Source organism: Pseudonaja textilis, chromosome 1 (assembly GCF_049901715.1).
Source record: "Pseudonaja textilis isolate UNSWEBS1 chromosome 1, rPseTex1.2, whole genome shotgun sequence".
In the NCBI taxonomy this organism is placed as follows: Eukaryota; Metazoa; Chordata; class Lepidosauria; order Squamata; family Elapidae; genus Pseudonaja; species Pseudonaja textilis.
The window spans coordinates 88,373,430-88,398,739 of NC_141990.1; the positions used below are offsets into that span (position 1 = coordinate 88,373,430).

The 25,310-nt window shown below is 37.6% G+C and overlaps 1 protein-coding gene and 1 long non-coding RNA gene across 4 annotated transcripts in view; one reads left to right on the forward strand and one right to left on the reverse strand.

Annotated features, from left to right (window-relative positions):
- Nucleotides 1-14,067, reverse strand: part of LOC113439611 (uncharacterized) — a 37,948-nt gene extending 23,881 nt beyond the window's left edge. Inside the window, exons 1-2 of the long non-coding RNA XR_015744964.1 lie at nucleotides 13,941-14,067; nucleotides 9,435-9,557 (exon numbers count right to left, since the gene is read on the reverse strand). This is a non-coding gene — a long non-coding RNA (uncharacterized LOC113439611). The remainder of the gene's footprint in view (nucleotides 1-9,434; nucleotides 9,558-13,940) is intronic.
- The window catches only part of HBS1L (HBS1 like translational GTPase), a 46,792-nt gene continuing 34,988 nt past the window's right edge, over nucleotides 13,507-25,310 (forward strand). The window contains exons 1-5 of one of the 3 annotated variants that reach the window (XM_026705535.2): nucleotides 13,507-13,690; nucleotides 15,623-15,688; nucleotides 16,780-16,908; nucleotides 19,554-19,748; nucleotides 20,363-24,830. In XM_026705535.2, the coding sequence (XP_026561320.1) occupies nucleotides 13,648-13,690; nucleotides 15,623-15,688; nucleotides 16,780-16,908; nucleotides 19,554-19,748; nucleotides 20,363-21,819 (1,890 nt within the window). In that variant the 5' untranslated portion in view covers nucleotides 13,507-13,647 and the 3' untranslated portion in view covers nucleotides 21,820-24,830. Of the gene's footprint in view, nucleotides 13,691-15,622; nucleotides 15,689-16,779; nucleotides 16,909-19,553; nucleotides 19,749-20,362; nucleotides 24,831-25,310 lie in introns of those variants that run through there. The other 2 variants (XM_087940641.1, XM_026705534.2) reach the window with 2 other exon arrangements.

A 25,310-nucleotide genomic window follows, 5' to 3' on the forward strand; every position in this document is an offset into this window, starting at 1 on the left:
TCCAAATGTAGAGTTTAAGGCCAAATCAACTGGGATTTTTTTCCCAATCAGCTCAGCTAAGAGTCTTTTCTTCCAAGCTAGTCAATAGTAATTTCAACCTTTCCATCCTTAACTCCTTCTTTGCTAACCATGATTCAATTGATTCTGAAGTTATACTGGACCTTTTGGAAGGGAGCAGGAGGTTAATAGTTTAAGTTCTTGTAGCATATATGATTTTAGTACTTAGATATATGTAAGCTATGTTTTTATAGTTTCTGTTTGAGCCTGAAAAATCTTCAAACACTGTTATAATGCAGTTGACATTAAGAGTTCATCTATCCAAACCTACTTCACCAGATCCCTGGAAAGATCACTCAAGCTGGGATCAGGTTTGATTGGAGGTTTGCAGGGCTGGAGAGAATAACCTTAGTGCCTATCTTCTGTGTGGTTAAAATAATAAAGAAATATCCTCTTTTTTAAAACTGACTTTCAACTCTCTGCTGACTCATAAGAAAAGTGTTGACAAAGACTAGCAAAATGATGCAGTGAGCTTATGTACAAGTTGTATGGACTGTAAGTACAATGAAAGTGTCTTGGGTGGAAAGTCTGTTGCAGCCTTCCCTCCACAAATATTTTTGTCATTTCCTACCCTGAGAGATCTGAATGGTACACCCCCTAATTGTGCTTAGAAAAGCAGCTGAAACAGACTTTTTTTGTTGCTGGAATAGCTTTACTATTTATATGAAGATTGGCTGCTTTTGCAGATGGCCTTTGATGGGATCAGGGTACTGTGATTCTCCTGATCCTGCTACGTTTCTGCCAATTACATCCATTGTGATATCCTTCAGGGCTAGTTGTGGAGGCTGGATCTGGAGTGTACTCTTTCCAGATAGGATGGTTCCAGTTGGTAGTGGAGAGGCCGAACCACAAGCATTGTATTGTGGTATGCTACACATCATGGTAATTCCTTCCAGCTGCTTAACATCCACATGAAGTCAGTGGAAAAGCTTGGAATCAGCATCATGAATATATGGATGATAACCAGTTATATATCTGCAGCCCCAGGTCAGACAGAATAGGTGGACAAAGTGTCATCCATCCGCGATTACCTTGAATGGAACTAGTTTACAATCCAGGAGTCCTCTTGAACTTAAAAGTTCCTTCTAGAATACGGTAGCAGATAAAGGGTGGGTCCAAAAGTGCAGTTGCACAACTATGTTTGGAATCTGAGTTGAGAGCCAGTTTGGTCTAGTGGTTAAGAGACCATGTTAGAAACCAAGATACTGAGAGTTCTACTTCTGCTTTAGACATGAAAGCTAGCTGGGTGCGTTTGGGCTAGTCATTTTGTCTCAGCCCATGATGTCAGGCTTGGGTGACAAGTCAGTTGGTCAATTCCTGTTGCAACCAAATGGATCAATGTTCATTTGTGGGGAAAATGCTAGAAGATTTTGTATGTTAGTTAAAGTGGGAAACTGCTGAAATCACGTTATGTCTGGATATTGCAATTTGGTTTATCTGGGGCTGCTCTTGAAGACTGTTTAGATGGGACTGCTGTTCAGCATGAGGTGGCCAAGGAAGTTACAGGTGCTCATATTAATTCATGTAACTGTTACTATGGAAACTTCATTGGCTGCCAGATGTAATTTAAGACATTCAGCTATCACTGAATAATAGCTATCACCTTTAAAACCTTAACATGATTTTAGGTCTGGAAATGTCTAAGATTATCTTTTCTGGAAAAAAAAGACCTTGTTTATAACCTCTTGTATTTGTCTTGTTATTGTAAGACATTGTAATTATATATTTATATAATTTATAATATATATAAATTATATATTACTCAATATATGGTTGCTTCTGAATCAAAGGCAAGTTCCATCAGTGCATTTTTTGTGGGAGGAGTGATACATTTTGCATTGTAGTTTTATGATAGCAAACTGCCCAAATCTCAAAGCTCTTCAGACAGCAGATATAGAATCTGACCCTCAATTACCTATTTCCAAACAATTCAGGTCATCATGTTTTCCATTCTTATTTTTGCCTCATACAAATATGAATTATAATGCTTTCATTTTCTTTCCAGGAGTCCTTGTTCTTTAAATTAATGGCAGTCAACTGCTGATACAAATACAAATGAATATACATTCTATAATAAACATCTGATAACAATTTCCGTTTCTATTTCCTTCTTCTGAGAACACACCTAGGACTGCATTTTCTTCTCTGATTTGCAAGGCTGTAAGGTAACACCTAGTTAAATTCTGAAGTATTTTTCCTTTTATTATTCCAACCACAAATGATGACTGCTCTTACAATAAGACTTCTTGAAACTAACATGCAATGTACAGTCAGAGATCAAATAGGGCGGTTTCACAATTAACATAGATAACAATGATGAAAGAAAAGTGCGACACAAGTTATACAGATACAATACTTCTGCAAATGTTTCAAATGCCAATGCTCTATTACTTTTAAATTTTTATTTTTAGCAGCTTTAATGTGAAAGTAAACATTAATTTGGTAAGCAACAGTGCTGACTCTTTTGTTGTTATAATTAAACCATTAGAACAGGCCCAGGCTAAATTCTTAAGTTCCACGGTGCATCTCTAATGCCTCATTATGCATAAAGGCTAGAATGGAGGCCAGAATTTGGCAAGCTCTGCTATTCTGTTGGGTTAAGTTGATATTTCTCCCTACAGGCTTAGCGCCACTGGTATTAGAAGATAAGTTTCAAAATGGGTGGAACCAAGCAGTTTATAATAAGGTCCCCCACCACCACCGGGACTCTCCCCTACTTATCTATTATCTTTGGGCTATGAGAAGGCAAGAACCACACTCAAGCAACAACTGTATGATATAGACTTGGCAAATGGATGTGGGAAATATTACTCAGCTTCCCATAATGGACAATCAGATACGTCTTTGTGTCACCCAAATATCTCACACATCTTAATATTCCAAATCAGAGAAGGGCCTTTAGCTTAGTTTGATGTTATGCACTACCTTGGACATTCCTAGTTGGGAGATACAAACAGATACTTACCCTTTAAGAGTACATTCTTATGACTCAGGACAAGAACAAACTATTTAACATATTCTTTTGCCCTGTTTTATACAGCATTCCAAAATACCCTAATTGCCCCACTCCTGACTAGTAAAACAGGATATAATGAACCAATACAAGCAGTTCTTACTTTCTTATATTAATCTTGAAATAATATATAACACTGCCATGTTCTGTGGAGTGGCATATAAGATTAGAAAAAGAATTACAGGTAGTCTTTCATTTACAACAGTTCCTTTAGTGACCGTTCAAAGTTACAACAGCACTGAAAAATGTGACGTATGACCATTTGATGTATGACTTAAAACTGCTGCAGCATCCCCAAGGTCACATGATTAAAATTCAGATGCTTGACTCATAACGGTCGCAGTGTCCCAGGATCATGTAATCAGGTTTTGCGATCTTTTGACGAGCAAAGTCAATGGGAAAACCAGATTCACTTAACAACTGTGTTACTAACTTAACTTAATTGCAATGATTCACTTGACAACTCTGGCAAGAAAAGTTGTAACATGGGGCAAAACTCACTTAACAAATGTTTCATTTAGCAATATAAATGTTGGGCTCAATTGTGATTGTTAAGTCGTGGACTATCTATAAATCAAATGTAAGTGTTCTTTGCCTTTACAGTATTTGTAATCTTTATTCCCTTCTAGTTCCCTCTAGTGTCCAACTTAGTCCCATTCCCCCCCCCCGCCCCACTTTTTTTTTTAAGAATTCAGAACAACATTTTCTGGTAGGAAGGTTTCTAATAATTAATTTCAAATTTTTATTTCAAATTGATCTGGACCTTTAGTCCATTTACAACTTTTCAAAATCAACCTTGTAATCACCCTTTTGCTGTTTATTCCTAAAACAAAAGGATTTTTTAAGTCTTTAAACTTGCATTTAAAACTTTTTCATTAACGATTGAAGGAGACTTGCCGAGTTCTATAAAAACTTGTCATTCCAAAGGATGCTAATAGCTAAAAAGCAATTAACAAGTAAATTGATAAAGTGATCAGAAAAGGAAATATGCAAACTCAATGCCCTTTGGAAAGGCACTCATTGTGGTTTGAGCAAAGATGGCGTTCCCTTATCTCCCAGAGGTCTAAACTCACTGGAGACCACTGTATTCCCATCCTTTCACAAGTAGCAACTGCCTGTAGCTACCTATGAGTGATTTCAAGTCCTCTCCTTCTCAGGAGAGGAACTGTGAAGAGCCAATGTACTCACTGACTCTTCATTCTGCCATGGTCTGAGCTACATTTTTAGCAGAGTTATCTTCAGTTTCCCGTTTGTTTCCTGAAAGTCACAGTATGTTCCCGTCTCAAGAAGAAAAGCATTTAATTTATCTAACAGTGGCAACAGGAAACCCCTCAGCAACACTGAATCCTGGTCAGAGCTTTATTTTAAACAAAAAATAAAATCAAAATGAAATTGACTCATCTACTTGCTTTCACACATTTTGCCAGAGATGTATGGCAATTCAACATTGCTTTTATTGAACTTTTATCAGTGAGGTTATTTCCAAAATCATGATATAGAACAGAATATGTTTTCTTGAACCTAAAACAAATCTTCCATCAGTAACTCCTTGGCAATTCCTCTGTTGACAACTGGATTAACACTTTCAGCTGAGGACACAACTGCTTTGCATGCTGTGTTATAAAATATGCAAATTTTCTATCATAAAAGAATCAGGGTTTTGTTGTGAGAAAAAATAAAAATGAACATAGCTCTGCATTCCTAGTAGGGCACAAGTTGTCCCTGATACTTATTTATGGGTACGATTTGCCATGTGATGATCTTACAAACATATTTTTCTAACAGGAAGAAACTATTTATTCACAGTGTGTGAGAGGTGAGTCAATGAGAGATTATAACTAACCATACAGTATGTACATATCTCTTGAACAGGCTGACAGCTGTAGCATTCTGGTCTGCAACAAATGTGTTACTCTTCTATCCATTCATTACCCCAAATTAGCCAACTTTCCTTCCAGTGTTGCTGATTTAAGGTGACTGTGTGCAAATAGTGTTTAAAAATGTTGAGTCTTGTCAACCTGTTCAACACTGACACGTAACGTATCTTTTAACAACAACAACAAAAACTCTCACATCAAAAGGTTTCAGCAGTTAAGCAGAATAATTGATTCAATCCTGAACATGTGAATACAAACTCTTGTCTTGCTGTGCTCAGTGGGAGTACACCTTAGGATTTCAGCTTTGAAAATATTTAACTAGTGGCAGAACAATTATTTCTTTAATATCTGACATTCATTTCTTCTTTGACTTTTAAGAAAGACATTTTATTTGTGCGAAAATTAAAACACCACATGCATAAGCACTGAATCACAATGTACAGGTAGTCCTCAATTGATAACAATTCATTTCACGACTGTTTGAAGTTATAAGGGCACTAAGAAAAGTGACATGACCATTTTTCACTTATGACTACTGCAGCATCCCCGTGGTCATGTGATCAAAATTCAGACACTTGGCAACCAATTCACATTTATGATAGTTGCAGTGTCCCAACGTGATCACATTTTGCAACCTTCTGATAAGCAAAATCAATGGGGAAGACAGAGTCACTGAACAACCCTGTTAACAATTTTTAACAACTGCAGTGACTTACTTAATAACTGCAGCAAGAAAGGTCGTAAAATGAGGCAAATTCATTTAACAATGGTCTTTCTTAGCAATATAAATTTTGGGCTCAAAAATGGTCATAAGTCAGGGATTGCTTGTATTTATAATCAACAGCAGGAGCACAACTAAACCATACAGTAATATCATGAGATAGAAAACCTCAGAATAATCTGTAATGATTTGTTACAATTAAGAAAATGGGTGTACTCTGCCTTATAAAGACAAAGAAACTAGTGCACAAAAATAGAGCAGTCCAGTACTGAAACAGACACTATGCTTAACAGGGTCTGTTCCTGAACACTTTCCACCATTTCTGAAGTGATCTCTGTAGAAAGGCTTTCCAGCAAGATCTAGTGACTAGATGGATTCATGCAGTCAGTATTTTAGATGCCAGCATGGTATTTGAGAGTTAGTAATTCTTAATGCAGCCTATTTCTTTGGGAATCCTAAGAAGATGTTCTTTGTAATTATTTAATGTATCAGATTGCTGTTCTGTTTGTTTTTGAAGGGTTTTTAAAAATACAATTTAAATTAAAATAATGATCAGCTTTCATGGAGACATCGTCAGACTTTTAAAATTTTAGTTTCTTTGTTTCTTATACTGTACATGGTTAAACTGTTTTGTCTTAATTGTTTCATTCAATAGGCTATTTATTTATTTATTTATAAACATAATAATTAACATAAAAGATGCTTCCTCTCAAGACACAAAATCTATCTATCAAGTATAGTGGATGGAATTGGAGAATTAGTTTCATAAGTGTTCCATTGAAAACTTTATATCTTCATAACTTTATATCTGTCTGTCCATCCATCCATCCATCCATCCATCTATCTACCATAGAATTTAGTAAGAAAATGTTTGATTTCATCTTTTTGTCTAACATCATGAAGCATTATGTAAACAATATAAATCACATAATACCTGTGGTGACAAACTACAGGTAGTTCTCAACTTATGGCCACAATTGAGCCCAAAATTTATGTAGCTAAGTGAGAAATTTGTTAAGTGAGTTTTGCCCCATTTTATGACTTGCCCCATTTGTTAACACGATTGTTAAGTGAATCTGGCTTCCCCACTGACTTTGCTTGTCAGAAAGTTACAAAAGGTGATCAGATGACCCCAAGGCACTGCAACCATCATAAATGGGAGTCAGTTGTCAAGCATCTGAATGTCAATCACATGACCATGGGGGTGCTGCAATGGTCATAAGCGTTAAAGATGGTCATGTCACTTTTTTCAGGTATATATTATTTGTTAAGCACATGCTTTCATCTACAGTAAAACTGTCATCAAGACAAGCATGAGTCACAAATTGATACTGAAGGCAGTGATTGTACTTTACCACCAGGGAGAAATTCTGTTGTCAACCACTGTATTATCATGATGACTTACAGAGTATTTGCTTCCAGACATGTTTAAAATTCAACCTTTTCCAAAGCTCTACTGTCACTTGGCTCCACTGATGCCAGAAAAGAGTGATAGCAAAGACAGGATTCAATAAACCCAACAAGATCCAAGAAATTTGTTAGAGTAATTGTGGCAAAAGTACAACTAAAGCCATAGGTTTAATGTAAAAAGGAAATTCTAAAGCTTTGATGCATTGGACCCTCAGTGGAGCCTGGCTATGTTCACAATGTTTATTCAGAAATCAATGTTGCAATGAATAGAGTTAGTCATTTGGTTAACACTAAGCATAATGTATGATTTTCTTTAGCTATTATGTACAATCTATATGATTCTCGCTTCTCATTTTCATTTCAAAAACACTAAAGGATAAGCTTGCCTAATTGCCACAATAATTATTTTATGTATGTAATATACTGGTGACAAGGCAAGTTCTTACATCTTTGGTCATAATGGCATTACAAGATAGCCTAAATACAAGCATTTATGAATGTGTTATCTAATAGTAGCTGCCCAGCTAAGGGGTATTTTGTCCATACATGTGTTTTTGATGAAAAAATACTGAAAGTGCTTCCTATTTATGATTCTTTTACTCCATCCATCTATATCTGACAACTTAAAGCTATATAGTTCCCTACATCCAGGTGTCTCAATTAAATATTTAAACAAAGACAGCTCTATTGTCTCTTTATTCTTCGCTGCCAACATAAGACATGGTGGGTTATGTGTGACTGATGAGATACAATCCTTCATACTTTGACTTTAGTAAATAGAAGCTTTAAAACACTTTCAACAAAAACTTGGCTAAAAAATCATTTGCAGAATGAAAGTCTATTTCATCTTCATGTCCTGAAATACATGTTTAAATGCATTATGACTTTATTATAAAGCAACATAGTGCTTTAATATTAATCTGTGTGAAATAATCTTATTGTACAAATTAAGAAAATGTACCTGGCCTCTTCGTTACAGGATAGTACAATTTATTTTATATATATATATATTTGTCTGAAGTATTTCACCCTGGCCTGTAGCCAAAAAACTTCCTAGAGTAGCTTATAAGAAGTCAGTTCATGCCTAGAGACTTACAATCTAAAAGATACAACATAAAAAGAAAAGGATTAGGAGAGAAAAAGGGGAAAGTAAATTTAGGCATCATTAGTTAACATCTATTATTGTTTTATTTTCTTATAGTTATTTTACTGTACAAACCAGCATCTTTCCAATCCGATCTATCTATGAGTAAAGCACATCTCAACAGGAAATTAAGGTTCATCCAAATCCCTCTATATATTCTTAAGTGTACACGGTGGAACATATGGAGGTGAAGACTGACTTAAATTAAGATATACATATATAGTGAGTTTGCATTCCTGTATTATGATGGCTGGAAAAAGTGAAGCAGCAGTCTAGAAATGAGAAAATGATCTGCATGTATACACTGTTAAAAAAGACTATGTAATTTTGAACACAATTTCTTTGCATTATGAATAGAAGCCCTTCAACAGTACAGTTTTAGAGTACATAGTTGCTACCCTAGATTTTGCTTTCAGCTGGTACAGGCAGAAACCATGTTTTGTCCATTATTTTCAAGGTATACAGTACAGTGCCACTCAGTCAAGATTTTTCAAGAGCCACAAATGGACAGAGACAATAGAGTGAATGTGAATATGGTTATATTAGGTGGCATCCCACCTGCGAAACTAGAATTCTTGTGTCCATATTCACAGGAAAAATGTCAATAGATGTCTATAGGTCAGTGATGGCTAACCTTTTCAGCACCAAGTACCCAAAGCGTGCATGTGCATCCCCAAAATACAACACGTGCGTGCCTCATGCATACACCCCACCCCTGCACATGCACTTCCCCATGTCCCCCCATGCATGTGCATGTGACCCCTGTGTGTGTGCCCCCCCGCATGCGTACATGATTCCCCATGCGTGTGCCCCACTCCCTGCGCATGCGTGCATGACCCCCCACCTGTGCGCACCCCTGTGCATGTGTGGCAGAGACCTGAAGACCAGCTGGCCAGCAGGAAGCGCGCATGCACGTGCAGCGGAACGTGCCATTGGTTCGCCATCACGACTATAGGTAGTCCTCAATGTACAACCAAAATGGGGCCTAGAGTTTCAGTTGCTAAGTGATGAAATTGTAAAGCAAAATGTCACATGACTGCAACCGCAATCCTGGTAATCCCCGTTTCCATCATTAAGTGAATTTTTACCTATTATTAGCTGAGGCTCACCCCAAAGCCAAAGGGCACAATTGAAGGGATGTAGGCCATTTGGGCAGTTGCAGTGCTCCTGCAGCCAAAGGTGTGTGTGGGCGGGGGGGCACCAAATACTCACATTTTGATCATGTGACGGAAGGGCCCTGCAATGGCCATAATTTTGGACACAGGTCGTAAGTCCCTTCATTCAGTACCTTTGTAACTTCAATCACTGAACAAATGGCTGTAATTTGAGGACTACCTGCATATCAATATAAAATTAAAGATAGATAATTGTTCATCAGAACAAAGCTTGCTATTTAAATGAATAAGAATGCAGCAGCAACTATTTTTTACTTTGCTATGACATTAAAACTTTCAGTTATTTAAGTTTTATAGTGAAATTCACCCAAGAGGAGAATATTCTGCCCAGAAAGTCAGTACAGAATGCTAAGATTTTAAACACACAAGAACTCATACCGTGTTTTTCCAACAATACAGCCTCCCCCAATAGGAAGTCCCAGCATGTTTTATAGGCATAAAATCAAATTAAGCTCCTCCCCCCAAATTAAGGCCTATATTAAACATGCAAAATGGGGGGAATGGCAGGGGGGCTTGCCGTTAGGAAGTACTTTTGTTGCATACCCGGAAATGGTGCTGCCTGCGTTGACTTCGGTGTTGGTGGGGCACTTCGTATCAGGAGACCTTCCGCCACCTCTGCTTTCCCTTCTCCCTGTGCTGCTGGTGTTTGGCGCAGCCACACACAGCCAGCCAGGACTCCTCCCTGCAACTGGAGCTTGGTGAAGACACTTGGCTTCAGGTGCTCCTGTCGCCGCCTTCCCTTCGCCTTCAAAGGCAAAGCCAATTCTTTTAAAAATGACACCCTACTACTGGTAAGACAAAGCCTCCCCTGCCCGAGAGGGCAGCCCAACCCCACATAGGGAGGCAAATCTCCCGGGGCTGCAGCGCAGGATCGGCCACCCCGGGAGAAGTGCCCAGCCGCCATCCCTGCCTGATGCTGGGCAGAGCGCAAAGAGCTTCACCTGGAGCGCCCAGCGCAGCTGACAGGCAGGCCCTCCTGCCCGGCGGCAGAGCTCTCGCCAAGGCAGTGAGCGCCTCCCCACCAGGCCCTCCGCTCATCCCGTCAGGGCCACGCTGAAGCCGGGTGGGCTGGGCAGAGCCGGGAAACTGAGCTGTGGGTGCGTGCCCGCCTGCCAAGCGAAAGAGCCAGGCCGACCGAGCTTGGCTTCCTTCCCAAGTTCCTCTAGCCCAAACTCGAGGGGTCCACTGGGAGAGGCTGCCCGAGGCAGTGATAGCGCCCACCCTTCCACGGACAGGGAGGCAAGGTGACGGCAGTGCTGCTTCCCTAGCCAGCGGGTCCGGCGGAGAGAGCCCGAAGCTGCCCATCCTTTCCATCCCTCGCCCAGCCCGTCCCTGTCCCTACTGATCTCCAAATGCACCGGCAACTCCAAATGCTCCAGCGGCACGGGCATTGGGCAGAAGTGCTCACTCACGGGGCTCAGCTTGGAGGATGCTGCGCAGGCCTTCGCCTTGCCTCCCTGTCCACGGATGGGTGGGTGCTATCACTGTCTTGGGCGGCCTCTCCTGGTGGCCCCTTCGGGTTCGGGCTGGAGGGACTTGGGAAGGAAGCCAAGCTTGGGTTGGCCTGGCTCTTTCACTTGGCAGGCGGGCGTGCACCTGCAGCTCACTTTCCCGGCTCTGCTCAGCCCACATGGCTCTGGCGCGGCCCTGGCAGGATGAGCGGAGGGCCCGGTGGGGAGGCACTCGCTGCCTTGGTGAGAGCTCCGCTGCCGGGCAGGAGGGCCCACCTGTCAGCTACGCTGGGTGCCCCAGGCAAAGCTCTTCATGCTCTGCCTAGCGCCAGGCAGGAATAGCAGCTGGGCGCTTCTCCCGGGGTGGGCTGAACCTGCACTGTGGCTCCGGGAGATTTGCCTCCCTATGTGGGGTTGGGCTGCCCTCTCGGGCAGGGGAGGCTTTGTCGTACCGGTAGTAGGGTGTCATTTTTAAAAGAATTGGCTTTGCCTTCGAAGGCGAAGGGAAGGCGGTGACAGGAGCGCCTGAAGCCGAGTGTCTCCGCCGGGCTCCGGTTGCAGGGAGAAGCCCTGGCTGGCCATGTGTGGCTGTGTCAAATGCCGCGGCATTGCTCTAAATGCCACGGCAGCACGGGGAGAAGGGAAAGCAATAGTGGCGGAAGGTCTCCTGATACGAAGTGCCCCACCAACGCTGAGGTCTACATCCAAGCCGTCGCCGCCCTCCCGCCCAAGGATGCAAGGGGAGGGAATTAAGCCACCCCCGAAAAGACGGTCTAGCCGTTTTTTCGGAGGTCAAAAAAAAAATCAGGCCTGGCTTTATTTTGTGAGAAACACGGTAGCATTTTTCTTTACTCGCTTTTTGATTCTCAATCCCTGTTCATTTCCAAGACTTTAGAAACAGCTTAAAATTGGAATGGTGCAACATAACCAACTGGAGAAACTTCACGGGAAATATAAAATCTGCAATTACATCAGATGACTATTGCTATTATTTTCCTCTGACACAAGAACGAAGGATAAAATGTAATAACTTATACAAGCTGTCCAGCTGAAACTATTTCACAACTTACACTTTCCTTTTTCAAAAAACAATGTAGTGAAATATATTCTAACATTTATAATGTATACCATCACGAGTGCCTATTTTGTCACATGTACCAAACATTAAGTATAATGATTCTTAAAGGAGTAATATACTCATAAATGCCTGAAAAGTTTTTTGAAGAATGAGGGGTAAACAGTTCCTCTTAAAGTTTGTGATAATGTGCCTCATTATCAAGAGCTCGCATATTTTCAATATCCACCCCAACTCTGTGGTATTATTATAATTTTGAAAAGGTCAGAATGACAAAGATGTTGATATAAAAGAATCAACATGTTGCAGGCATGAACTTTGATCAGATAGGGTTTCAAGTCGGTTTATAAATGAAAAATGTATCTGACATCTTATGATTAGTCTTTAAATGATAGTATATTTTATAATGAGCAATTAAACTTTTAGTACAGATAAATTTAAATAATATGATTCGTTCTGTTGTCCTTTGTAACCTGATGCTGTGAATGAAAGAAATCCTTAATTATAACTCTGAAATAGTTTATTAAAGTACTGTGTTCTTAGCATTGTCTCTAGCATGACTGCCATGATATCTCACCATCTTCTTTTCCCTTTCAAGAACTATATCAGATAATATATTATCCCATTCTATAGCCAGAAATACCATGCTAGATAATGGTGACATACCCAGTGCTATGCAACAAGACAATTAAACTGAGTTAAAGTGAGCTCAGAAATATCTGGCAGGAATGGAAAACCTTGTGGAATTAAGACATAGATAGTCCTCAACTTATGACCATAACGGAGCCCAACATTTCTGTTGGTGAGACAGTTAAGTGAATTTTATGACCGTCCTTGCCAGTTAAGTGAATCACTGCAGTTGTTAAGTTAGTGCAGGTATTCCTCGACTTACAATCATCAAATTTCTGTTGCTAAGTGAGATGTTTGTTAGGGGAGTTTTGTCCCACTTTTACTTTTCTTGTCACAGTTAAGTGAATCACTGCAGTCGTTCAGTTAGTAAGGTTAAGTGAATCTAGCTTCCCCATAGACTTTGTTTGGCAGAAGGTCGCAAAAGGGGATCACATGATGGGGGATACTGCAACCGTCATAAATATGAAAAAGTTGCCAAGTGTCCAAATCTTGGTCACGTGACTGTGAGGATTCTGCAATGGTCGAACCCCTGAAGCTTACAACACACACTTTTCCTAGCTGAATCTTAAAATTGGGCACAGCACTCTTTCATGTGGACTCTCAGATGCATGAAGACAGAATGGGCAGCTATGCAGCTGAAAGCCGAATGATTTTCTTCAGGGAAGAAACAAAACCAAAAAAACATGCAAACCCTCCGACGAACAAGGCAATTGCATAGTATAGTGCTCGAGACACCTTGGCCGCAACAGCATCCCACGACACTGGACCCGTTGCAATGTAGAAAACGACGCCCGGCCGAAAGGGGGCACTATAACACTCGGCTTTCCCCTAGTAGCTCGTGAGTCGACAATCGTAGAGGGGAGGGGGCGAGGAGGGAAAAAAAAAAGGACCGAGGTCACACATGCGCAGTCGGGGTAGGCAAGGGAGGTCAGCGCAGGCGCAGAAAGGCCGACGGAGCTGAAGGCGGGGCGCGGTGGTAGTAGGCCCAAGTCAACAATATGGCGGCCAGGGGTTGCTACGGTACCCTAGTTTGAGGGGGGTTTCGGAGGCCTCGCCTCTCTATTCTACCTCAGATCTTCCTCAGCTCGCCCGCCATGGCCCGGCACAGAAATGTCCGTGGCTACAACTACGACGAAGGTAGAGCAAGTTGCTGTCTCTGTGAGAACTTCTTATTGCCTTCCTTTCGAAGCGCCCCTTTTCCTCCCGAGAGGACCTGCCTTCCAAGGCCGGGGCGAGGAGCGTTAGTGACATCACTAACGGTCAGCCTGCGGGTGGAGGGGGGGGTTGGAGAGAGAGGGGAGTGGGGAGGAAAGCGGCAGGGAGCCAAAGCAGGTCCGGCTCCTGAACCCGGAGGGAGGGCTGCTTGTTATCAGCTAGGCCGGCTTACGTGGATAGGTGCTAATTCGGAAAAAGGTGGCTTTCCCCCCGTTTTTACTTGTCCCCCAAAGACCGTCTTATGCACGGAAAGGCTCGGTGATTTTGAAGCCAGACGGAGTGGTCTCCATTGCTCAAATCTTGACAGACTGCTTCCTTTCCGTGTGATAAATGGACGTCAACAAAGTACGGTGTTTGAAAACAACTCGACGTTTACCCGGAGGTTCCCCGTGGGATGCCTTTGATGAATGAATGCTAGAGGCAAAAAAAAAAAAAAGGGTGGGGGCGGAGGGTCGTGCGTAGATGTGATTGTGTTATCTCACAGCTGAGCGTGTAGGGGTGGACTGGTTGCCTGGGTGGAAAGAAAGCGGAGATAACATCTTGTTCTTACAGAAGAGGCAACACAGAAGTGAGCTACCCAGATGTAATAATAAGGCTTGCTTCCGTTTGAGTGTCCCCTGTTAAACATTAAGCTGGTTCAAATCGGCCACACCTTTTGGATATATTTAAGAAACTATTCAGATGCCTGCATCCAAAACAGGTTTTGGATTCATAAACAGGCTTTGGATTCATTCGTATATTGAATGAGAGATTTAAATCCGAATGGTAAACTTTTATTTCTAAATCTTGTCCAATGATTTGCAAGTGGACCTTTTCAGATTGTTAAATGTGTACTTAATACTGGGTTAAATCATGTCACCAACCAAAAGGATCCTTTAGTCCCCCCAACATATCTTGTTTTTAAACATCGTTATTTCATCCCTGTTGGTATTCTTTTATTTTGTGACTCTTTTATCTACACTATTCTCTTTTAGCATAAACGTAAGAGAATATTTTAAACCCTCATCCGAAGTTCAGAAATGTAATGATTCCATACAGACTCTGAAAATAAATAATTTTTAAACTTAAGTATTATGCTCCTATTAGGTTACTATAAGTGATGGTGTTACATCAACTTTAAAGATTGCTATGAAAGCAATTGCCTACTTGCATTTAATTTCTCCTTGCATGCCCTTTGAAATTAAGAATAACTTATACACCAGAAGGAATAGCAGATACACCAAAAGGAATATCTTCTGTGTATACAGTATGCATGCCTAGGTAAAACAGGTATCCTCTGTCAATCGCTATATTTGCTTCCTAGTTGCAACTGTCTGGTACAGAAAGGGCTTTTGCTTGTGAAATAAAGCACTTGAATTGGCCTGATCTGTTGAGATTGGCTTATTTTCAATATCTAAATATTGAGATTGAACTTTTAAAATACTTCAAATTCTGCAATTTGGAAAATTACGTTTATATTAATATTTAATATTAACACAGTAGTTCAAGCTTATTTCCTCAAGCAGAATATATTCTGCTTTAAGCACAAACTGCATTGGAAAAATGAAAAATGCTAAAAATGTCTGAAACCTTTCTTGCAGAATTTTGTACTTATTGTTTATTGTTTTTTATGGGCAAGTTATAAGTTCTAAATGTATTGGAATAAGAAATATCTGAAAAGACCTAATGTATATTCAGGAAGAAGATGTAAATAAAAGAAATTCGGGAATTAAATTGTCTTTAATTCTTATATTTAAAAGGACTCAAATGGAAATGCTATTTAATTACAATGTATCCTAATGCTTGCTAGAATAAAATAAGACTATTATTCAAAACTACAGCTATGAGAAGGTTGGTTTTGTTTTTGTGCTTCAGATTTTGAAGATGATGACCTTTATGGGCAGTCTGTAGATGATGATTACTGCATCTCACCATCAACAGGTTTGCATTACATTTTGCTAGTATTGTTTTATGGCATAGGTTTGCACATTTGATGTATAACTTTAGACTGCTATATCTCTGCAGTATGGGAACTAGAATGAACTAGAGCAGAGGTCCCTAACCTGTGGGCTGTGGCCCACAACTGGGCCTTGGCCTGTTGGCCACCAGGCTGTGTGAGTGGCTGGACAGTACAAACATGCATCCCTCCAATTGTGCTAGCGTTGCAAGCATTGCACAGGCGCTAGCACTGCAAGTGTGCGTGCCTGCGACACTGCGTCGTGTGCACACTTGCAGCTCCATTTGCACGTGCACATGCACACATAAAGGTGCCCCTCCCCAGGCCACCAACCCAGAATGGTTGGGGAACTCTGAACTAGAAAACCTGTGACCTGTTGAGGTATTGTTTCAGAGATTCCTTAACAGATTGCTCAATACCTTCAACATGGCAGAACTTCAAAAGTTTTTAAAAATTCAGGAAGATATTTAAAGATGTATCTGCTTAAAAGTAGTCCATGTTGAACTCTATAGCGCTATCAAACATTAGAAGTTTCACAGGAAATGTTATGACATTTTTCATTATGTCATAAAATGCTTTATAGTAATTTGTATGACATAAAATGTTTTATAAAATTTTCCAAATTACACTTCCACTGGAGTCATGCGTCCTGGATTTTGAACTCTTTCTGTAAGTTACTTCATTTGAAGTACCTTGATTGAAAAAAGTTTCCAAATGATGTAGTATTTAGTATAAACTTCATATATATAATTAGAGGATGTATTTAAAATGACTTTGGGGATTATTAGTACCATATGATTATGCTAAGAACAAATACTCTTTCATCATCTGTAATGAAAATTTTTAATTCGATTAAACATTTAAAAGACAAACTAATTGTCCCAGCCTCATAATTAAACAAACGGCTAAGAATAAAACTATAAAAATTAGAATCAGATTTGAACAATACCTATTGTGAATTGGTAATAAATATTTGTAGTTTTTGAAAAGACATCAAAAGTTTAAGAATAGAAAGACAAATTAATTATGGACATTTCCCCCAGATGATCCTTGTTTTGTTCTTATTTTATTCTAGCTGCTCAGTTTATTTATTCAAAACGAGATAATACTTCAGTCTCTGCAGAACCTTTAGAGGAATATGATTATGAAGACTCTGAACATAGCAATTTTATCTCCAGTCACCAGCTGACTAGACTTGAAAAAGGTATTATACAAATAATAACTGTCCTTCATTTAATGTGTATACATTGTATGTTCTGTGTATTGGTTTACAGAAATATTTGATTTTCAGTAAACTGGTATATTTGGCTGATATCTGCCTTTTAAAAAAGTAATCCAACAACTTAAAATCTGTGTAAAATGTCTAACACTAAGCAAATGATGGTAGAAGATGGAAAGACAGACAGATGGGGCAAGGAGACATGCTATCACTCCCTTTAATCTACCTTGTTAGATCACATCATTTCAATAATTCCCAGTGAAAAATACTCAGAAATTACTCAGAAGCTAGTCTGTTTCACTCTAGTAAATGTATGCTTTGAAGAATTTTACAGTTTCTATAAAGTGGCTAGTGTTTCCACTGCCACTAGAGTATCTGTAATTTATACTTTATTAGCATGCTTCTTATGCCAATGGACATGTTAAATATTTCTGTATTAATTTGCAGAACACTATGAACTCAAATATGACAAGGATTTATTTATTGATTAAATTTATGTGGTTATCTTAAAAATATAACTCTGGACAGCTAACAATACTTAAAAACAGAATAAAAGCAATATAACAAAATTACGTATAAATGAAAGAATACCAGCCAGAAACCAACCCATCACAAGAATTAATAAAGCCATCCAATGGCTATCCCATACCTCCATGACCTCAAGCTTGATGTCAAAACCAGGTTTTCAAAGCCTTGCTAAAAGTCAATGGGTTGGGATAAGTTTGATCTCCAGGTGACTGATATTGCAGCGGTTGAATATGATGACAAATGTTTTTTAATGGATTCAGCTGGAAGACATTTCTTATGAATGGAACCTGGAGCATGCCTCTTAATGGATCTACAGGATGGATACCTACAGTTGCGGAGACATAGTCCCATAAGTAACCCATCCTCAAAGTTGACTACCAGCACTTTGAATTAAAATCAAAAGTGCATAGGCAGCTAGTGGAGCTTATGGAGCAGAGTGTCTGGAGATTCACATCCAGGTTATAGTTGTCTCAAAGGTGCTTTTTTCTTCAAAAGGCAACTGGACTGTTTCATCTTTGAGGAAGAAGAAGAAATCGTTTTGCTTTTTATCCAAGAAGTTTCATCAGTTCTGATGGCAGGGGTACTAACAGTTAAAGACTGGATGGTGGAGGGATGGAAGGATAAGCTCTGATAGGATGGTGTGGGGGATGAAAAGATTGTATTTCTTTGCAGTCATCTGGTGGTTAGCATTCTGAGAGCTGTTGAGACCACTTGGGGGTTTATCTCTGCCCTCAGGGTCACCTGAATCAGGATGCAATTGGTTGCAGAATCTTCTTGGAACTGCTGCAAGGACTGTGTTATAAACTGAAGATAGATGGTGTTTTATTCCTTCCCATCTGCTGAGGAAAGGGTATTCAATTCTAACATAGATGGATTCTTTTACCCCTCTTTCACACCCAATGGTCTTCTCTATCCACAATCTGGACTTTTGCTGTCTTCAAAAGATGACCTTTTTCTTTCAAATGCAGATGGACTACTGAATCTTGTCTTGATGGGTATGATCTTCTATGTTGTGCTATGCATTTGTTAAGTGGTGGTTTTATTTCACCAATGTACAGATGTGCATATGTTTTGCTGCATTGTATTGCATATATCACATTGCTCAGTTTGTGCTTGGGTGTTTTATCCTTGGAGTTAACAAACTTCTGCCTTAGTTATTCTTGAGTTTAAAGTGTACATGTACATTGTGTTGATTGAAAATCCTCAGCTTTTCAGATATTCCTGCCATGTATGGAATGGCAATGTTACTATGTTTGTTGTTCTCTTCTGTAATGGAGGAGGTTTTGCTGGGTCTTTTCTTGGATTTGATGAAGGCCCAGTTAGGATAACCACAAGTTCTCAGGGATTCCTTGATGTGTTTTAGTTCTTTTTCTTTTCCCTCTTCACTGGTAGGTAAATTTTCAGTCCAATGGTGTAGAATTCTGATCACTCCCATTTTGTGTTCCAGTGAATGGTGAGAATCAAAATGCAGATACTGATCTCTGTGTGGGTTTTCTGTAAACCTCAGTGTTAAGGCTTCTGTGTTTGCTAATCTGGGCAAATTCTAATCAACTTCACCGTTTTTCCTTTGCAGGTATTTGTAAGTTTTTTTTAAACTTTGTACATATAAAAGTCTTGACACTATTATATAAAAAATATAGTTTGAAAATGTTTTTCAATCTATACTTGAAAACCACTTTTAGAGTATTTGTGAGAAGCTGAAAGAAATGAAATTTTGATTTTGGGATTTTGGGTCATTCATTTAAATACTTTTAAAAAAAATTTAAATAAATTGATCTTCAAATTTGCACTCATCTTAATCTATTTCTATAACCTTTTATAATAGTATTAAATGTATTAAAAATATTGAATAATAAGTTCAATGTTGGGGCTACATGTATGCCTACGCTTGCTCCAAAACATCCCATTGCCTTCCGATTTGAAATGCTTCCAATCTGAAATGTACTATATCTTAAAAGGACATGAAATGTGTATTTTTTCTTCCTGGGTTAAAATGGTGATTATTGTCTAAAAGAAATTAGAATATCTATTTTCAGCTGTTTGCATTATTATTTTCTGCAAGATTTCCCCCCAATAATTCATTATTTCATCCCATTATTTAGCTCAGCTAAATTCATGCCTTGATCATATGAAAGAAGTTCTTGGAAATACAGTGCCAGAAAAATTGCTGGTGGAAGCAGTACTCAGCAGTAACTTTGATATACAGCAAGCTTTGGACTCCATCCTTGCACAAGACAATAAGCAAAATGGGAAGACCAAGAATGAGGATAATGTAATTGTAGGAAAACCAACTAAAGGTACGTTCATTTGCAGAATTAACAGGTAAAGTTTTAAAAGGGCACTTTTTATGTGTGGGACTCAGTCTTGGACTCAGTTTTGACTGCTGGTCATTTACATGAGCAAGTTCATGCAGTTTTCTTGGCAACATTTTCAAAAGCACTTTGCTGTTACTGTCTTCCTAGCGCTAAGAAGAAGTGCCTGGCTCCAGGTCACTTAATTGGCTTTGTGCCTAAAGCCAGGCTTGAACTCACCATCTCCTAAGTTCTTTAGTTAGGACCCCAAACTTTCTACGAAAAAGCACTTTTCTTTCTATAAATTGAGTAGCTAAATAATACATATAAATGTAACACAAAAGTGCTACTTGGCATACAATTTAAACTTAGTCTCACAAAGATAAATAGTGCATCCTGTAAATATTTTAATAGCAATATTAATTAAATTGAACATATGTGAAGTTGAATTCATGAACGTATAATGTATTACTCTAAATACAGTTTCAATAATGTTTGTTAATTAAATGCCTTTCATGTTTTTTTTCCTTGATTTTGCTGCTGCCTTTCCTGCTTGCAAATTGAAACTATCTACTGTGATCTTGCATCTATCTTGGAATTGTTGGCTGTTGTAAGGTAAGGCTTATTTTGTTCAGAAATATTTTCTAATATTAATCACTTGACTAATTTGGTTGAAAACATTTCTGATTCCACTGGTTTCTCCTTTACTTTTAATGGTCCAGTTGTCAATGCTGAATCCACTTATAATACTTCAGTTCCAAATGATAAAATTCTCTTCAGATCCAAATGTTGGAAAACTCCCGCTAAAAAGAAAACTATCACATCTTCATGCAAATCCTTGGAAATTATTCCTTTATCATTAAGTGATGGCAATGAACAATCCAAGTGTGACACCCTCCCACAAGCTGAGAGCAATAGCACTACAGCTGGTGAATCTTGCATTGAATATAACACTTGCTTTAATTCGGGGACTGAATTGCTTAAAAAAAACCTATCAGAAAAAACTTCTTGGAATTGGTCTGAGTTTAAAGACCTTAAAGACTTAAAAGATATACTTCGTGAAACAGGTGATTCATCAGATGCACAAGCTGGTTCATTAATCATGCCACAGAAAAAAAATAATTGTGGACTCAAAAGCTGCTTGAATAATTACTTTGATAATTTAAAACTAGATAATGTAAATACTACATCTAATAAAATGACTGAATCTTTTGAAAGCAAAAACAAGTGTTGCTTTCAAGGATGCAATAGCAATTCTTCAAAGGTTAGCAACCGAGCATTTTCAATGTCTGAAAGTCCATCACTGGCTGATCTCCTGCAGGAGCACCAAGGAAACAATTCAAGCAAGCCTTGCTCATTGCATAATCTTTGCAATTTACCCTCAGCAGACCTTACGGATATGGAATTAGAACATTCAGCGTTGTCTCAGCTTGCCAATCATCTTCCAGTATCATGTGGCATGACAGAACTCTCAGGATCCTTATCTTCCTTGACACATTCTAAGTCATCTCCAGTAAAAGAACTTGAGAGTTTATCACTTTCAGATTTAATTGCAAAATCTATTGCAGTAGACAGCCCTGAAATAATAAACAGCCATTCAGAATTTCATTTAGCTAAAAAGGTACAACCTTCAGTCGTAAATTCAGATATTGATCTAAGTGTACTTATTAGAAAATCAACATTATCACCAGAGCCCGAAGAAATACAATTAAATACAATGGTTCCAGAAACTGAAGCCTTATTTTCAAAGCAGGGGCAGCGAATGTTTTTAACTAAAGTAAGCAAGAAAAGCAAAAAAAAAGTGAGGTCACCTATTTTAAAAGGCACAGTTTCATGGGCAAAAGCTTTGTGTGCAAAGCCCTCCACTTTTGCTATAACTTTATGTCTTCATTACCCTTCAAAGAGATGTAAACATCAAAATGTAAATATTCATAAGGCTTTTTTGTATAGCAGGCAAATACAAGAAGCAAAAGTTAATGAAATTGGACCCTTAATGGCAATCACTCCATTTGATTTCAAATCACCATCTCCTGATGATATTGTAAAATCAGGTCAAAAGAAGGCATTCACTAGGTAGTGCAATGAACCAATGTTACTTTGATTATTTCTGGATTTTAAACTGTTTTATACAAGATTATTTTGGATTCCAAATTGGAATAGATTTTGTAAAAGCAAAATAAATTTCAGGTTATATTGGGTAGCTCAATTTTTAGTAAACATTTAAAAGGATACACTGGATTCTAGTCTTGTTATTGTTTTATCACTTATTGAATTATTTTGGTAGTTTGGAGAAATATTGTACAGTACTAAAAAGGAACAATATTAACTATGATTTCAGATTTACAAATTACATTGTGGAACAAATTCTTGAAAAAATATATTACTACAAGTAATTCACCATTAAGTAATTTTTTTTAACATTTGATATGCCACTTAAATACTTCGAAACATATATCTTTCTTTTCCTAATTTTTACCTATTAATTCATAAATCTGAGTTGCAATATGGTTTATTTATTTTGATTTTAGAATGAAATGCAAATCTGTCCACTGCAGTTTGTCATTTTTCAGGGATCTGTGCATAAGAAAATGAAAAACAGATCATATATGAATCAGCCTTTTCCTCCATCTTTTTGTCATACATCTTGAAAAATAAGTAACAAAGACTCTGTAATAGTGTACAAACACTGTTGGGTATCGTAGTAAACAATTTATAAACTTCAATGGAAGAAGTTTTACTTATTTGAAAGCCACCCTGGCTTTTAGATAAGTTCTACAAGACAGTATGTAAATTCCTTTTTTCACATAGAATATTGTATAGCCAATGATGTAAGAATAGATGGGAAGGTTATGTGATTAATCTACTTCCCACTGAGAATCCAATTCAGTGGGGCCAATTGAAGATTATTGATACAAGTTTTATGAGGATTATAGAAGAAAGGTGGACTTGCCTGAACATGATTGGAGAAATATTGCAGTATTTGTATGAAGTGACCCAATCTGAAAATTCTCTTATTCCATAAGATAACGCTTATAGTATATGATAGGTCACACAGCCATTTTTGGTGGGGAACGAGAGCCTTGAGGGAAGGGCAGAAAAAAACAGATCCATGATACCAACTTGCTGGTTGAATATGCATCATTGGGCATTACAGTTTTTTTAAAAAAATATTTTTGTTTATTTTTTCAGTTAATGAAGTAACTTTTTTTTGCCCAAATAGGTATACATGATAGGGAACTGTTGCCAATCTTTTTTTTTTCTGGACTGTATTTCTAACCTGTATATATGCATATATTGAAATATATTAAAGATGCATGCTAAAACATTTTAGATGCATTGTTAAAAATAACATATATAAAGTGGTTCTTTAAAAAGTTTTGAAACTAATAAAACACTATTTCTATATTGATTAATAAAGGTATTTATTCTCCATGTAGTAAAACTTAGTAAATGACTAAATATCTAATTTTGCTTAATATGACCATATTTGGACACTTTAATCTTGATAGGATAATAATTTTTAAAAAAACTTATGGGTGCACACAGCTCCTTCATTTCTCCCTGTGCAGTGGGCAAAAAAATTATAGAACTTCTACCCATAATTCCCCATGTCATTTTAACAAATGAAACTCACATCATCAGCTTTATTAGATCAATTGGGATTCTTCAGAAGAGGTGGTAGAATGTGGTAGAAAGACAGGAGGGGAAATACATTTTTGTTCAAAGTTTTCTTACCTGACATCAATACAAAATATATATTTCTTTATATTTAGTAGATACCTTAGCAGAATAATAGTGCATTAATATAACTGGGAATTGTGTGTGTGTGTGTGTGTGTGTGTGTGTAAGTGCATAATACATATGAGAGATAGGATGTAATATATACTTTTTACGCATGTAAAAATACAAATTTCATTCCATTGCATGGAATTATTTGTTGAAATTCAGGGAACTTGTTTATACATTTTTAAGAGAGTTAGAATAATGTCTTTTTGGTAATTTTCTGCTCCATGAAATTTTTTTTTTCTTTTTTCATTTTTGATAAATATTCTTACAATTCTGCCATGTATTCTTACAAAGTTCAGGTCTCCCAATCTTTGTAAATGTAGGGTTTTTCTCTATTTCCCATAGAGAAATTCAATAGATGAGAAAGCAAGGAAGAGGTCTTTATGAGAGATGTTGTTAGGCAGCTGTACACAATTATTAATTCAAATGAGGGAGAAACACTGTAATCATTTTAATGTTGTGTATTTATCAAAATATAGAACATCTATATTGTATATATCAACAAAATATTGTGATACATTTTTAAATATGGTATTTATGTATATATTTAGATTAAAAACAAATCTGTCCAAAGATGACATTTTATTTTTTTAATCTTATGATCATTATTTGTTTCCTAGACTGTTTTAATCTACATTTAGTTTTGAAAATGTTTCTGATGTTAAATATTTTTATGTTCTGAGTATAATCTTTTTGTGGAGATCATTGCTTTTTAATAAATTTTCTTTCTCCTGCCCAACATTCAGGATACAGAAACTTAGTATATACACTGGCCATGAGTTTACTGTGACATATCTCTGTTAAATGAGCTATTTATCCACTTATTCTCCAGTACTTAAACCTGCAATTTAAAGGTAGCCCAGAGGTATACTGATTTATAGAGCAGCAATCTATAGGACTGAAGGCTAGGTAGATTGTTATAAGTATGATGGATACTGGCCTATATATTGTAGATAATGATCAAGCTGCAAATTGTGTTTAAAAAGTGAGGGATAAAGTTGCATTTCTGGAGGAATCAAATGTGGATTTTGCATTCACATTTTATTAATGTTTTAAAGCTATAATCTTTATGTGGATAAATGTAGTACAATTTTACTTGTGTGTATTTTTGAAGAGTAAGATTGTTTAAATAATCCTTTAACCAATTTTTTTATGCTTACTTGGGGAATATAAAATGCACTAAATATTCAGAGTTTTCTGAAGCCAGCATCACAGTTGTTTTATGCATTCAGTGTTTTAAAATAAAATTGGCTTGTAATTTTCTTCATGAATTATATTCATAATAAAATTAAGGTTTAATCAGTTGGCTCACATTATTATTTTGTGTATTTTGGGGGCATCCAGAGTAACTGTTTGATTGAACTTCCATTAAGTAATGCAGTTTATTATATGTAATCAATGCTGGGAATGAGCTAGCATCCTGTCTTTTTTAGGAGGAGGATTCTTAGGAGTGAGCATGGTAGAATGGGAAATAGTTGATATCTTTGGAAGGTATTTAGTACATACTTGATATTTTGTCTCATATATTCTATGTTACGTTTAATTTTTTTATTTAGTTGGGGACAAAGGACAGTCTGATTACTATGTTTTTTGAGGAGGAAAAGTATATAGGATTTGAATGTACAAAAAGCAGAAAAAGACAGATGAATTACAAAGATATTCATGACGTTCTACACTCAGAAAAGAAGAAACCTCTAAAGTGACGTTTTTCTTTCTGTGTATAGTATATATATATATATATATATATATATATATATATATATATATATATATATTCACTAT